General features: G+C 38.5%; 1 protein-coding gene across 3 annotated transcripts in view; it reads left to right on the plus strand.

Annotated features, from left to right (window-relative positions):
• The first annotated feature begins 4803 nt into the window (after positions 1-4803).
• Positions 4804-14732, plus strand: part of LOC122766565 (kinesin-like protein KIF21A) — a 36528-nt gene continuing 26599 nt past the window's right edge. For all 3 annotated transcript variants that reach the window (XM_044021533.1, XM_044021534.1, XM_044021535.1), the window contains exon 1: positions 4804-5235. In XM_044021533.1, the coding sequence (XP_043877468.1) occupies positions 5192-5235 (44 nt within the window). In that variant the 5' untranslated portion in view covers positions 4804-5191. The remainder of the gene's footprint in view (positions 5236-14732) is intronic.

Raw genomic sequence — 14732 nt, forward strand, 5'->3', positions numbered from 1 at the left:
GTGAAAAGAGGATACGTCTCCACTGAATAATACTCCTAAGCATTTTCAAGTGAAGATACTACACTGGTGGCCACCTAAAGTCATTCTCATTACCAAGATATTACCTCATTTACCAATTAAATGATATTCTAAATTTTACCAGACAATTACCATGTTGTCACTGTACTGTACAGTGTTACTGTTGACACATACGTACACATAGTTTCCTTCGTTATTTTGGCCGCACATGAATACAAACACATTTAAAATTATTGACGTTTTGTGCAGCGTGTCACTTAAAATCACCAATTGTCACAAACGAAGGACTCCTCCTCCTCCATCCCTATTCGACGTCTCCTCTGTGACACTCAATGAAACGTGTGTCAGAGCACATTTGAAACACTTTGGGTTACAGTGAAGTCTACACGTGTTTACACGAATGGTATAACGATTGCACGAACAGGAATCACCGGATCTCTTAAACTTAATCCCACGGCGTTCTGCAACGCTGTACCCGTCACTGCTAAGCTTTGGCAGGCACTGAGGATCTTGTTTTGTCCAACTCTGTGTCACAGCAGCAGAATACCAAACACCATGATTTGAATATTCTTTTAAATATACCTGCGTTATCTGATTCGAACCTATAATGTACCTTTTGTTGTTTCACACGCATTGATTAATGACTCCCTCAGGCCTTGTTGCGTTCACCCGAGCTGCGACTGCATCTAAGACTTTAAAGTGCCACGTCTCTCATCCGCTGTGGTTTTTCTAAACCTCCTCCTCTTTTTGGTTTTTAGTGGACACTTTGAGAAAAGAAAAGAAAAAAAAAAGGATTTCAGGCCATTTGAATGCAGCCTTGGTCTGATCAGCATGATGGCTGCTGCCAGGTTACTGAAGGACAAATGTTTGTTCCCCCTGAATGTGACTGAAGGACAATAAGCAACAAGTACATTCCTCTTTGCATCTAAAAGTAATGACAACGGAAATGTTGCTGTGATGAGAAAGATAAGAAAACATGTATTTATTCTTATTTTGTTCACATGAAAGAGTTTCATGGGGATTAATACTCAAACATGTTAAAGCCATGTGACTCTAACTGTAGGCAGCCAGACTCTGTTGACAGGAGGGCAGACGAGCCACTGAATGACACAGAGTCTGAGACATGATGTCAGCAGAAGAGCAGACGGTGTCTGCAGCTCACAGGAATTGATAATGAAACTTATATTCAAAGGGCAGGATTAAAAACAAAACAAAACATGAGGTGTCTCAGTTCCTCTTCTTGTATCCATGCAGTTGCAATGGTTATTTTAATTTTCTGAAGAAGAGAATATACAGCACTGCTTCCTGAACTGTGGGCTGTGGCCCTCTTGTGGGCCTTGCAGGTATTGCAGGTGGATCCTATACAAAGCAGCAAAAAAATTGTCTCATTTTTTTAATTATATTTGAATGATATTGACTTGATAGCCAAAATGGTTATCACAATTATTTATGTCGTGATTTTGTTTTTTTACATCTGCCTCCACGTACTTCCTTTATGGACAATGAAGTCAGGGGTTACAGTGGAGTGACGCAGAGTAAAGCTCATGCTGTACCACTGACAATGCCCGTCAACCCTGAACATCTTTTACATCTAGTTCAAATCAGTTGAAGCCAAATCAAATTGTATTTGTAGTGCAGAAATCATGGGTTACCTCTGTGGGCTTAACACTCCGTACACGTGGGAAATGACATCCATTGTTCTCAGAACCTCAGAGTGAGTCATGAACAACTTACCCCAAATATTATATATTCTGTTAAAAAATGTGCCCTTTAATCCACACCATCATTGAATTAATTCTCCCTTGACCCTTGACCCAAGCCTTTATCAGGTTTGGCACAAATTGATCCAGTATTTGTCCTGCTGACAAACGTTTTAACAAAGCAGTGAGAAGTAAATTAACCTCACTTAATCTGATCATCATCACTTTTGTAAGTAACAGATTGATTGATTGTTGTGTACGATAAAGTTAACGTTTTACAGACGATGAATTACACGTGGTCTCCTGCTCTCACTGGTTTCCTTTGTTGTTTGACATTTGAGGATTTTAAGATGTGTTAAAATATAGTGAATGTAGTTTTTTTTTGTTGGCATTTTAAAGTGGGATTGACTGGATAAGTGGTGTGTGAACTGGGATTATGGGAAAAAGAATAGATTCTCAAAGTGAGCTTTCATGTGTGTTGTCAGTGCTGTGGGATTTTTCTAATCAACATTTGTGAAAGGCTACGCGTTGTTGAGATGGTGATGAGATCATCCTCGAGCACAGACACGACATGCGCTGATTCTCTCCCTCAAAACCAGGGATTACTGCTGTTTGGATTAAACGCAGTTACTTTTGCATTTAAAAGAAGTCCCCATACATAAACTATTTTATATTCTGAATTCCTGTAATATAATGACATCTTGTTGTGCATGTGTAGGAATCTATATTCTTTAACCTTAGAATCAAAGGAGACAAGTCGATGCATCTGTTCAAAAACCATGTGCTATGGTCACTTTACACTGAGAAATGAAGATGTATTTTCCTGTGAATTAAATGAAACGTTGCATCTTTGAAGAACACGTCGTCTTGTGGTCATTGCAACATCAGCAACTCACAATCTCAACCATGAATCTGTAATAGAACTACCTATTTAAAAAATCTTACTGCCTATTTTGAGAAAGTGAATGTCGTGTCAATGTTTTAGTAGGATATTAAAAATAAACCGCATGTTACTTTCCTTCTGCTGAACTCTGACTGCCTCTGCTTACCTTTTTTAATCTTCTTTAATTAAGTTTTTTATAGACGCTAACTTTAAAAAGGCTATCAAAACGAGTAGAGTACTGTTCATACTAATTTTAAGAATGCTGTATGAGGCTGGGACACAGCATGTGACCAGAAATAAGTGACACTACCTCAACTTTATTGGTGCAATAACACAAGTTGACCACAAGATGGCAGCATTAACAAGAATGTCATAGGTGAATGGTGATTGTCATCACACAATATTTCATATTCATATATTTCATTCATATTTCTAATTCTAATTCCTTTAAAAAGTGTATTATTTTGATTAAGTAGTAGAAAAGTATAATATACTAATACTAATAATGATATAATACAAACATGTAAGACTCGTTAGTACTATGTCTATGTGATAAATAATGAAAAAAAAGTTTAGTAAAAATGTATTCAAATTTAACTGAGTCTTGAATTACTTAGATTTGAAATGTTTTTGAAGAGCAGGAACAGAAAAACTATTACTATCCAATTCAATAACTGCTAACCGTATGACAGATGTAATATTCAGTTTTGGCTGGACTCATAAATGTGGGGGGTGGTTCCTATTGTGTTTGTATTATAAATGTTATATCTGAACCGTCCAAGCCTGCACTATTGCTAATATTCATGTTCATGTTTCCAGATAATAATAAAAAATCTTTCTATTTGGAGAGGTTTTTTTTTTTTATGTTGTTTTGTTCAGTGTTGGTCTTCACTTCTTGATCAGATTGTCCGTGCACAGGTGAAAATAATCAGTTTAATAACGGCTGAATTCCATTTGGCTGCCTCAGGCTCACTGATCTCATCATTAGTGTGATTAGTAACACCTGTGCTTTTCCTGTAACAACATGGCAATATGTACAATTATCATCGGTTAGTCAGTCAGTGAGTTCATTTTATTTCTGTATGATGCCATTTCGCCCAGATAGGATTACAAGGCACCTTCTTTTACCAAAGGTATTTCATCATTTGCTGCAAAGATGAGCAGGGAATCATTCTTTTGTCTTTTATTTGCTGTTCTGTATGGGAACACTGTGGTTGTTTTAAAGTGGTTTACAGATAAAGTTAGATTGGATCATTCAAACATAACAATCAGAGCAAGGTCCACAGTACATGTTGTTTCAGGGACATTTGTTTTCCTCACATCACAAAATGTTTCATATGTAAACAATCAACTAAGTCTGCGCGTCGTCCATATTTTACTAAAATCAACGTCTGCCTTCACATCACCAAAATAAAGCAAGTCCCAGTAAAAATGTCAATAATAAAACAAAAATGCAGAGGTCGCAAACATGAGGCCTCATACTCACCACTTTGAATCAAGTTATAATTACTTATCTCTCTATGTTTTTATAGTAATGTATTAATTTTGCATCGTAAAAAACTTATTTATCAACACAGACGCTTTTATTTTGAAATTTTTAGTGAAAACCACCACTCCTGACCAGTTGCTTTTTCTCAAAAAATTATATATAAATCAATCAAAAAATATATATAAATCATTTATATATATAAATCATTTATTTATATATGTATATTTTCACTTGACCAGTCCCCTCCTGGCCTCACTAAATGCTCATTGGCCCTTTTCTAGAGCATTCTTACACAGATCCTCTTTTCTTATATGGTAGACCATTAGTATGAAAAAAGCCATTTTTGTCCCCTCTCCACTCAAATAAAATTAATCTGGAGCCCCAAGACCTGTTTGACCGATACAATTAAGATTATAGCATGTTTAAAGTGTTAATACAGATTAAATATATACTGTATATATAAAAACAATATGTTTGCATTTGTGGACCTTGTCTTTCCATCGTTTGTTTGTGAATTCAACAATTTATCTATTTTAACTATTTATCTATTTCTTTTTAATTTTGACTCGTTAGTAATTTATCAAATATCAAAATATATTGCTATTATTATTATTATTATTATTGTTATTAATAATCTGTAGGTCAGTACACAGTGAAGTGTGGGTGAGTGAGCTTGTCCTCTCTCTGGATTGGCAGAGCTCGAGGGGAGGAGCTTGGTGACGTCACTGGTCCTGGGAACCACACGCTCGGCTGTTGTGTGTTCTCGCAGTCTGGTGCACTTTGCCCGTGCAGAGGAGGCTGAAGCGATGCCCGTGCCGCAGAGGAGACCGCCGACTCTTTCATTCACGCATTTATGAATAAATAAGGTCAGAGAATCTCCCTGCGATTAAAAAAACACCTCAAAATGGCTCCTTTTTCTAAGCGCGCGAGGAGGAGGAGGAGGTGAGAGCGGCGCCGGTGAAGAGGATCAAGATAGAAGCGCTTTTCTTGGTCTGAGGAGGCGGAGGAGGAGGAGGTGCGCCTGTGTTCTCTTATCGTGTAAGAGGATAAAAAGAAAAGGGAAATTAAGCTGTTTTTACGGGATCCTCTCACGGTAACAGCATGAGTAGCGGGCCGGATGAGAGCTCGGTGCGAGTCGCCCTGAGGTAAGGATGCAGCTGAGGAGACTCCTCTCTCCTCACACACACACATACACACACACACACAGAGACAGACAGACAGACACGGGGAACGACGACACTCTGTGTTACACACACCTGCTTTGAACATGATATTCCAGCCTCCATGAAGCACATTTGCATGTAAACACACAGACAAGCAACGACTAAACAGAGCATCCACACTTATTGTGTCTCCTCTCCTCACATCCTTTCACACACACCCTTCTTATCAATATTCATGTGCTTTTGTTTTGAAGCGGCACATTTAAACATTATAAACACACACAGATCTACTCGAACATATATTATAGTTCATCCATTAGTCTCTTATTGATTGTTAATTAATTCCACAGTATATCATCAACCTCTTCATCTGAATATCCCTGTGCTTTTATTTTGAAGCTGTACATTTAAACAATGTGAACGCACTGTGGCCTGTGATTATAGGCTTTGTGACCTTCTTTTGTTAATGCCTGTGAGAAGTGGATTTATGAATGAATGAAGCTCTAGCTGCTGAAGGGACTACAGGTCCCTGTCAGGGATTGGACATATATATATATATATATATATCTATATGTATGTATATACATATAGATATAGATAGATAGATCGATAGATAGATAGATACAGTATAATAATCATGCATCATGATGACAATAGACTCAGATGTGGTGGATTCTTGTTCTCCACATTAAAGGTCCACTGTGTATTATTTAGGAGAGTTTATTGGCAGAAATTGAATAAGTATGTTTGCATATAATAAAACGAATGGCTCGGTATTTGCAGACTAAAGCAGCCAGAGTGTATGTTTGATGTTTGGAAGTGGAAGTTTACTACCCAATCTCATTGCGGTCTGGTCAGTGAAAGCCACCGTAGTTCCCTGATACACTTGGGAAAGAGTGGGTTCTCCAACCGTTACAGTTTGCAGTTTCTCCATTGGATGTCACTAATTCTCACACACTGGACCCTTAAGATTCTTTTTTTAAATTGTTCACCAAAAATTAGGGATGCACGATATTGCGTTATTTATGTTTTGCCGATATACGATATATCGGGAATGCTCTGAGCGATACTGATACCGATGCCGATATATACGCCTCTCCCTTTGCTCAACTGCAGAGGTCATTCAGTCTCTGCTGCTGTGAAATTAACATCATTTGTTTCATACTCATGTCACAGCAGATGTGGATATAAAATATATTTTGTTGTGCAAAATAAATAAGCTTCAAGAATAATAGCTGTGCATACCAAAAATCATACTAAAGATATTTATCCACAGAAATATGTTTTTGGGGGAATGAAAGTTATTTTATGTGTTATTTTTTGCAATATTAGTCCATCTCTTTCCTCCTTATCAATACAAGCTTTCAGTTATGGAGCAAATGAAGGTAGTTTACGGTCAGAAGGCTCCTCCCATTTAAGGAAATGTTCATATTGTTCCATAACTGGTCATATTATTATATGGTATTTCAGCTTTTGTTAACTCCTGCACTGCATTTACACAATGAACGAGGGCAGTGAATTTATAAATAAAATTTTAGTCGCTTAAGTATTGAGCCATTATCTACATTTATACATAATATATATATATATAACCACTCACAATGGTTGATTAGTTTTAATTTGACTTTTGTATGACATTTGTATGATATGGTGCTGTGGTGCAAATATCCAGGTTATTACAGGCAGTTTGCATTTGTATGTGTGTTGTGTTTCCGGTCAGGCTGCATTTGCTGTATCATGCTGATCTGACCCTTGTCCCTTGCATTAAGCCAAGCCCTGCTGCCACTTAAACACTCAGGACAGACTCAGATAGTCGCTGCCTGGTCACTGGTTTGTATCAGTGTTTGGAGCAAAAATCAATAAAAATAACAAAAAACGAAACAGGAGTGCCGACAAAAGAGACACCAGTCAAACAACAAAAATACACAAGAAATCAATAAAGACATCATTAGACAGACATGATAGCACAGTAGCTGAAGGTGGGGGCAGGCGCTGTGTGTGTGTGTGTGTGTATTGGAAAGGCAATCTGAAACGTCATGTGAACTGAATCAGTGGAAGAGAAGGGACAAAAGCTTGTTCCTCCTCTCATGTTTCTCTCTCTGCCTTCACTTGTTATTGTGCATTCAGACTTTGACCCACTATTCCGTTTACTGAGTCGACTCAGTTTACCAGCTCATCTCTCTCCTTCATAGATTGTGGATAATCTGCCAGTTAAGACTCTGTGGTTGATCACTACAGTTTGGTCTCACTAATAATATAAGACTGTCGTATTGTTTCCTCAGTGTCTAAACTTTAATGTCTAAACTGTGCAACACAAAAACAAACACACACACACTAATATGACAAATGAAGTTATATACATATGTAGCTGTGAGTGTATGGTACCTGCTATTGTTTGTTCTGAAAAGCTCAGGCTTCATTCATTATGAGGTGAGTTCCCCCATCTTGTTTAATTTGATTTAAACTATTTACATCCAAACTAAGTATACAAGTTACTTACCCAAAACCAGGAGGCCAGCTCAGCTGTGGGACCTGAAAATACTTTGTCACTCATTTTGAACACAAAACAAACATATCCACAGACAGTTGCTGAGCTCCTTCATCTTCCTGTATTGAACTATGAAATATGAGAAATGTTGTTGGAGCTATTGATAACGTGGCTATAAATGTTGAAAGTGTATTTAGTAACTTTAAGCTGACGTAAGTATGATAATGATGTGTATGTTAATGCTGTAGTCAGGTTATACAAGTTTGAATTGATTGGACTTTGGGTTAGTGTTACTAAGTGGAGGTGGGCAGAGGTTTTGAGTGCTTTCGCTTCTCTTATCTCATCTCATCTTTTGTTAAGTTTTTGGTATCTTGTGTTATTTTACCTCAATCTTATCGCGTCTTTTGTTATTTTATTTAATCTCATCTCGTTATTTTATCTCATTTTATGTTATTTCATCTCATCTCATGTTATCTTGTCTTGTTATTTTATCTCATCTTATGTTATTTAATCTCATCTAATCTCATGTTATCTCATCTTATATTATTTTATCTCGTCTCGTTATCTTATCTAATCTTATATTCATTTATCTCATATGATTTTAGGTTATCTCATCTAATATTTTTATGCTATTTTATCTCATCTCATCTCATGTTCTCTTGGCCTATCTCAGATTACTTTCTGAACAAACAATGTTGTAAAAAAAATACATTAAATGATGAAAGTTATCACACTAAACACCTCTTGAACACGTTTTCTGACACCACCTAACATGATTTTTGTTTGCTTTGCTGATGAAGATGGGGGCTTTAGACTAAATGTGTCAACTCGAATAAAAGTAGTTTTCTTTCATGCAATTATCACCAGTTGTGCTTCGGAGTTATGTTAGCGTCAGTGTTTTCAGTTCGATTAATTACCACGGCAACATTCTGTTTATTTTGGAGCCGTAGAGATGAGATGAGCCTGAAGTTTAAAGCATCTGAAGGATTTTGACTCGCTGCAGCTTCCCTTCACTCTGTCAGCGCTCTGTGTTTTCAGTCAGCAGCTCAGCCAACCAGTACCTGCCCCAGCCTGTGAGACTAATGCTGTCTGTTAGCACGTTTCCTAATCCCTCCAGTGATGAAATTCTACTTTATCATCCTAATTCTGTGCCGGGAAGAGAGAGGTGTCTGGAGCGTGAACAGAGAGAAAACACGTGTTGATTTATCACAGGAAAGATGACGTAACACTGAAGTGTATTTGCTCTTTAGAAAATGCACTTTCCTTTATTTAAACATCAGATGTATGTGCTGTCACCTGTGGACTGCACCTGTCAGCAGACCGAGGGAAACTCCTGCAGCACTTTGTTATCCTCTCTGTCTCAGTCTCCTTTCTTGTGTTACACCACATCTCATTACTTTTCTTCTCCCATAGTCTATGAAAAACAAAGTGTATCAAAGTTAATGATTAAGTAAGTCAGACTTTGTCTGAAAGACTTTGTCGAGTGACTTATTGCATTGTCAATATCCTTTAAGTGCATCTTTAATAATTCAGAGGCAGACTTAGTCCGCGGCCAGGATTCAGGTTTCGTACCGTTGAATTTAAAAGAGGTTTTTCGTCCTCTTTAATTAGAGGAGGCCGAGACAGTGCTTTTGAAGTTATTTTTGTCTGCAACATGTAACTTCACCAGTAAATGTTGCTTAATGTTGCTTAATGTTACACGCTACCTTTAAAATCAAAAGCCTGTAGCCTTTTAAATGTACTTCAGGCAAATGCCTTCATTTACAGAGGCTGCCAATTTGCACCACCATGTTTCTACCACAGCCTGAACAGACAAACCACCCAGAGCGTGGGTTTTGTGTTTTGAAGCAGATTTTCACCCAAATGAAGAAGATCGACATCCTCTCTAGTTTGGGAAGGCCACGTAGTTTCCTTACACTATTGGGAAAAGGCAGAGGTGAACTGAGGATTCCTCATTTTGTTGCAGTCTGCAGTCTCACCTTTAAATGTCACTAATTTTTACGCACTGGACCTTTTAATAGTTTGTTAAATTACGCAACATGCAGAAGGATTTTCTCAAATTCAGACAAACTAAAGCTCAAACAACTCTACTCCTTTTAGTAAAATGCTATTTCTCCTGTCTCCTAGTGGTTCCTCTAAGTGTCTGTCAGATACAAGCTCCTCGCTGTTGACCTTTGTGGATTAGGTTTGAGGGAAAAGACTGTGTGTGCCTGCTGCCATGCATAAAAGCATTGTATGTGCTCATATGTTTGTGTGTGTGTGTGTGTGTGCACACATGCGTTAACTTTGTTTGTCCAGGCAAATCCATGATGAATATTCATGAGCCGACTCAAGTGAACTGAGACGCAAAGCAAAGCGAGCTGCGAGCCATCTGCCCGCTGCTGTCATGTGATATTGCAGTTGTGATGTTCATTAACATCTGCCTAACTAGCAGAGGCAAAGGTTAACTCAATAAGGATTTAAAAATGAATCTGAGATGGGGCTTTTTTTATTATTATTATTTAATTTAGCCAGATTTTAAATCCAGATGTTTGTGCTTCGTTTTCTGGTCACACAACACACACCCTTTATATTTGGTATTTTTTTACTCTGTGCATATTCCATGATTAGTGCTTGTTTTTTTGCTCTGCTTTTCCTACATTTTACTGCTTTCACCTTCATCTCAGTCCCATGTGTGCCATGATCAGGCCAAACTGTCCTTGTCAAAAAAGGAATGTTTCCATCAAAATGGGATCAGCACTGGAGGCCAGTTATATGTGTGTGTGTGTGTTTGCACCTGTATTTGTTACCTCTTTAGGACCCTTTCTTGCATAAACAGTAAACACTGATCTTATCAGGACCAGGAGTCCTCTTGGAGTGAGGCAGAAACTCATTTCTGAAGAACTGGTTAAGTTTATGAATTAAGATTTGAATTGTGATTAGGATAGTATTCGGGTTATAATGCTTTGTTTAGGCTGTCCAAATGAATGGAAATCAATGCAGTGTCCTGGCAAGAATAGCTGCACAAACCTGTGTGTGTGTGTTAGTGTGGCTGCCAGTCAGAGCGACAGCAGCCGTCGTCATCTGCCAACTCCCCCCTTCTTCCCGCTTTCCAACCTTTGACCCAGGAAGCAGTCACCATCTGATCACAGAGCTGTGAATGTCCTGACATTTTCCCCATGTCAGCTTGTTTTCGGGTCGTCACCATGGTGACCATTAACGGGTCCATTCAGAGCTCAGGGTCTTCAGTCGTGATCCAGTAAATAGAAGCAACCCGCTTGCCATACGAAGGTCAAACGGGGGTGTGGGGCTAAACCGCTGAGTCAGCACAGCTATGTCCCTTTATTTTCTGTCATGCCACATTCTCTTGGTTCATTCCCAAATGTCAGTCTTGCTGTTTTCACGGGGAACAAGATAACAGATTTATATATACAGTACATATACACATATATATATTTATATATATATATATATATATATATATATATATATATATATCACTAAAATCAGTGAGTAAAGAGCGAGAGATACAGTGAATTGGCTCTTGATGTCAAGCACAGCTGCTTGACAATGTAAACACTGTTATAAAAATAGCAGTCCTATTGTTGCTGCTGGGTTGTGGTTGCGGCTTAGCAAACTCTGCTCGACTCTCCATCTTTTACGCGTTCTTCCATCATGTCGTTGAAATCTCATTCATCCTCTTGCTAAGGGCGACCATTAGGCCCCAGTTAACGTATAAGCTGCACACACACACACACACACACATACACACTACAGATGATACACAAATGCACCTGCTGAATGATTTTATAAAAAGAGCCACATATGCCTTCATGTGTGTCTATGTGTTATATAAGACCATCATGTTTGTGTACCTGAAGGCATTACATACACACACTTGCACACGCACACACACACAGACACACGCACACACGCACACACACACTTTAAAGGATGTGGATGAATTCAGTGCTACTATCATGTTTCCTCTACTTGTATTGTCCAAAAGAATAGAGTGAAAAGCTTTTCAGTATCAACGCTTCAACGGAGGCCTTTCACTATTGTGTGTGTGTGTGTGTGTGTGTGTGTGTGTGTGTGTGTGTGTGTGTGTGTGTGTGTGTGCTGTGTGTTTGCTGTGTTCCCTCAGTTAATGAGCAGGGCAGCCGGGCCAGCAGAGTGTGTGTGTGTGTGTGTGTGTGTGTGTGTGTGTGTGTGTGTGTGTGTGTGTGTGTGTGTGTGTGTGTGCACCTGTATGTTCCTGTATGTATGCGTGTGTGTGTGTTGGTCATTAACCTCTGCTGGTCAGCATGACTGTCATCAGTCCACACAGTGTTGGGTTCCTCACAGGTTTACAGTCCAACCACATCTTCATCAAAACACCCTTTAGACATTCTTCAGCTGCTTAGTCTCGGTTGTTTTGGAGGCCGATGATATGATCAGCCACTGGGGACCACACGTAGGTGCGGTGGCTAGCATTGTTGCGTCACAGCAAGAAGGATTCCGGTTCTCCCTGCAGATTGTGTATACTTTAAATTGACCATAGGTGTGAATGTGAGAGTGAATGGTTGTTCATCTGGGGTTCATCTCTCTGCTCCACCTTTTGTCAGCTGGGATCAACTCTAGCTCCCCCCTGCAAACCTTATGTGGAGGATAGTAATGTATCATGTGTTCTGAAGTGACAGCATGTGTGTGTGTGTGTGTTTGTGTTCAACTCACAGGCTTTTCAAAGACATTTTCTCAGGCTATAAGCTGTTTATAAGATTATTTGCAGTGAAGCTCCCTAACATTTAAGTTGCCATGTGTGATCTTTTTGTTGTTGATGTTATTATTCTCGTCTATTTGGTCCTTGTGAACAGCAACACTGTAACGTTATCTGAAAGTGGGCTCCGTCAAGCAGTACTATCAGACCTGACTGAGAGAGCGTTTGTGTGTATACAGCAGCAAAGAGCACTTATCTAGTCCATTAGCAGCTGCGCCACCTGTACAATCTGAACTGCATTCATTCATCAGGGTCTCCTTTCTATCTTATACAGTTAACAAGGCAAAAAGATAAAGATTAAAAAAAAAAAGATAAAAATGAGTGCTTTAAAATGTCATTTGTATGATTAACATCAACAACAGTCTTTATTTTGACATTGAAAGGCTCTTATGTGCAATTTTGCTCAACATCATTGTCATGACATCAGTTAGAAATGTCTGTACGATTACTGTGGCTTATACGTGGGTAAATAATGTCACAAACTAAATACATGCATGTCATTTTGGGATCAAAGAGGTACATCTTTTTACTATATTTAAAAAAATACTAATGATCCAGAATAAGGTGACCTCCCATGATGACGTCATGTGATGAGTCAGTTTCTCTGTAGCAGTATGAAAAGTGCTGCCTCATGGGCACAGATCTTATTTCCAGCCTCTCACCACAAATCTAAACCAAAAATGAGATTAGTTCAGATTAGATTATAGAGAGCATGGGGATGAAGCATCAGGCTTTGTTGTGACTCTATCATTGTGATGATACCGAGTGATCAGCTGCATCTCTAGGCAGTGCATTGATTGGATGCTTGTCAGGAGGGTGATGTCAGTCACCATGTGATTTTAATGACTGTGTTTAAGGAAGAATTAGATCAGCAGCACTGACTCATCTCCTTTTATCTTAACCGGTATCTACTTGTTGTTTCCTCGCATCCTCTTTTGAGGACTGTGCATTTGTGATTACCTGGTGATTCATTACGTATTCTTACACAGGTACAATATGTCCTCCTGACATATTAGGATATTATTTGTGTGTGCGTACTTGTACACTTGAGGAGTGCATTGTTTCTCACACTGTCTCTGTAATCGCAGTAATGAGAATGAGAGCAGGAGCCTAACAGGATTTGTCACATCCTGTTAGCCCCTCCGTGTGTGTCTATAATATGTAGTGTGTTAGTGTATGCATTATTTCAGTAACATTACAATATGAGTTTCTTAAATAGCAATATAACAAAGGTTCAATAGTGCATCACTGTTATGTTTATGTACCGTGCAAACACACCACAAACCACAATTAAGTGGTTTCTTCAACTTCAAGGAGCAAAACAATCTTTAATTGTCTCATCTGATTTGTACGGGAGAATATTAGGGCCATATGTAAAAAGATTTTTTGAAAAAAGTAAAAAAAAAGATTAGAAAAAATTGATTTTGAGATTAAAGTCAGTATTCAACCCTTTTCTCAGACTTTAAACTCAGCATACTGACTTTAATCTGAGTAAAATCCTGTCTTTATTCTCAGCATTCTGACTTTTTTCTCAGAATTCTTATTTTTATTCTTATTTTTTTTTATCATCCAGCCCTCTAGCTACAACCTGTCTGTGTTTATATAGTACTGTTTTAGTCTTGATGACCACTTTGCTTTACCTATTCACCCACACTTTCACACAGCACATGTGCAGCACATTTTCTATCAATTCTCTTTCATACCCACTCACACGCTGCCGCCACAGCCGTCAGGAGCAACGTGGGGTTACGGGTCTTGCCCAAGGGCACATCGGCATGTAGTCTAGCAAAGCCGGGAATCAAACCCACAGCCTTTGAATAGAAAGACGACTCGCTCTACCCACTAAGTGGATTGTGTCTCAGCTCTATGGATTTCTCACAGCCAGTGTAGTGTCCAGTTTAGACTCCATATCAATTGATTATTGAAAAAGAGCCATTATCATGATTTAATTGCTGATTGTAGTTAAGCACTGGTTCTTTCAAAGTGCTTTTTTAGCCAAAAACTGAACCCTGATGAGCATTCACTGTTGTCCATGAAAGCAGTTAAATGGTTACATTAGGTTAAGGCACTTTTTTGTTGTTCACATATCTTAAAATCACACTTTTTTATCAGACTCTGTCTTGGACTCTTTTCTGAGATCCTGGTGGGGATTAAGTTACATTTGGAAACAGACAGGCTTTAATGGTCATATTTACAATAATAATTCCCTTTTAGGCATTTAGTTTCCCACAGATACTGTGTGTTTATTGTCTA

This window comes from Solea senegalensis, linkage group LG3 (assembly GCF_019176455.1).
Source record: "Solea senegalensis isolate Sse05_10M linkage group LG3, IFAPA_SoseM_1, whole genome shotgun sequence".
Lineage (NCBI taxonomy): Eukaryota > Metazoa > Chordata > Actinopteri > Pleuronectiformes > Soleidae > Solea > Solea senegalensis.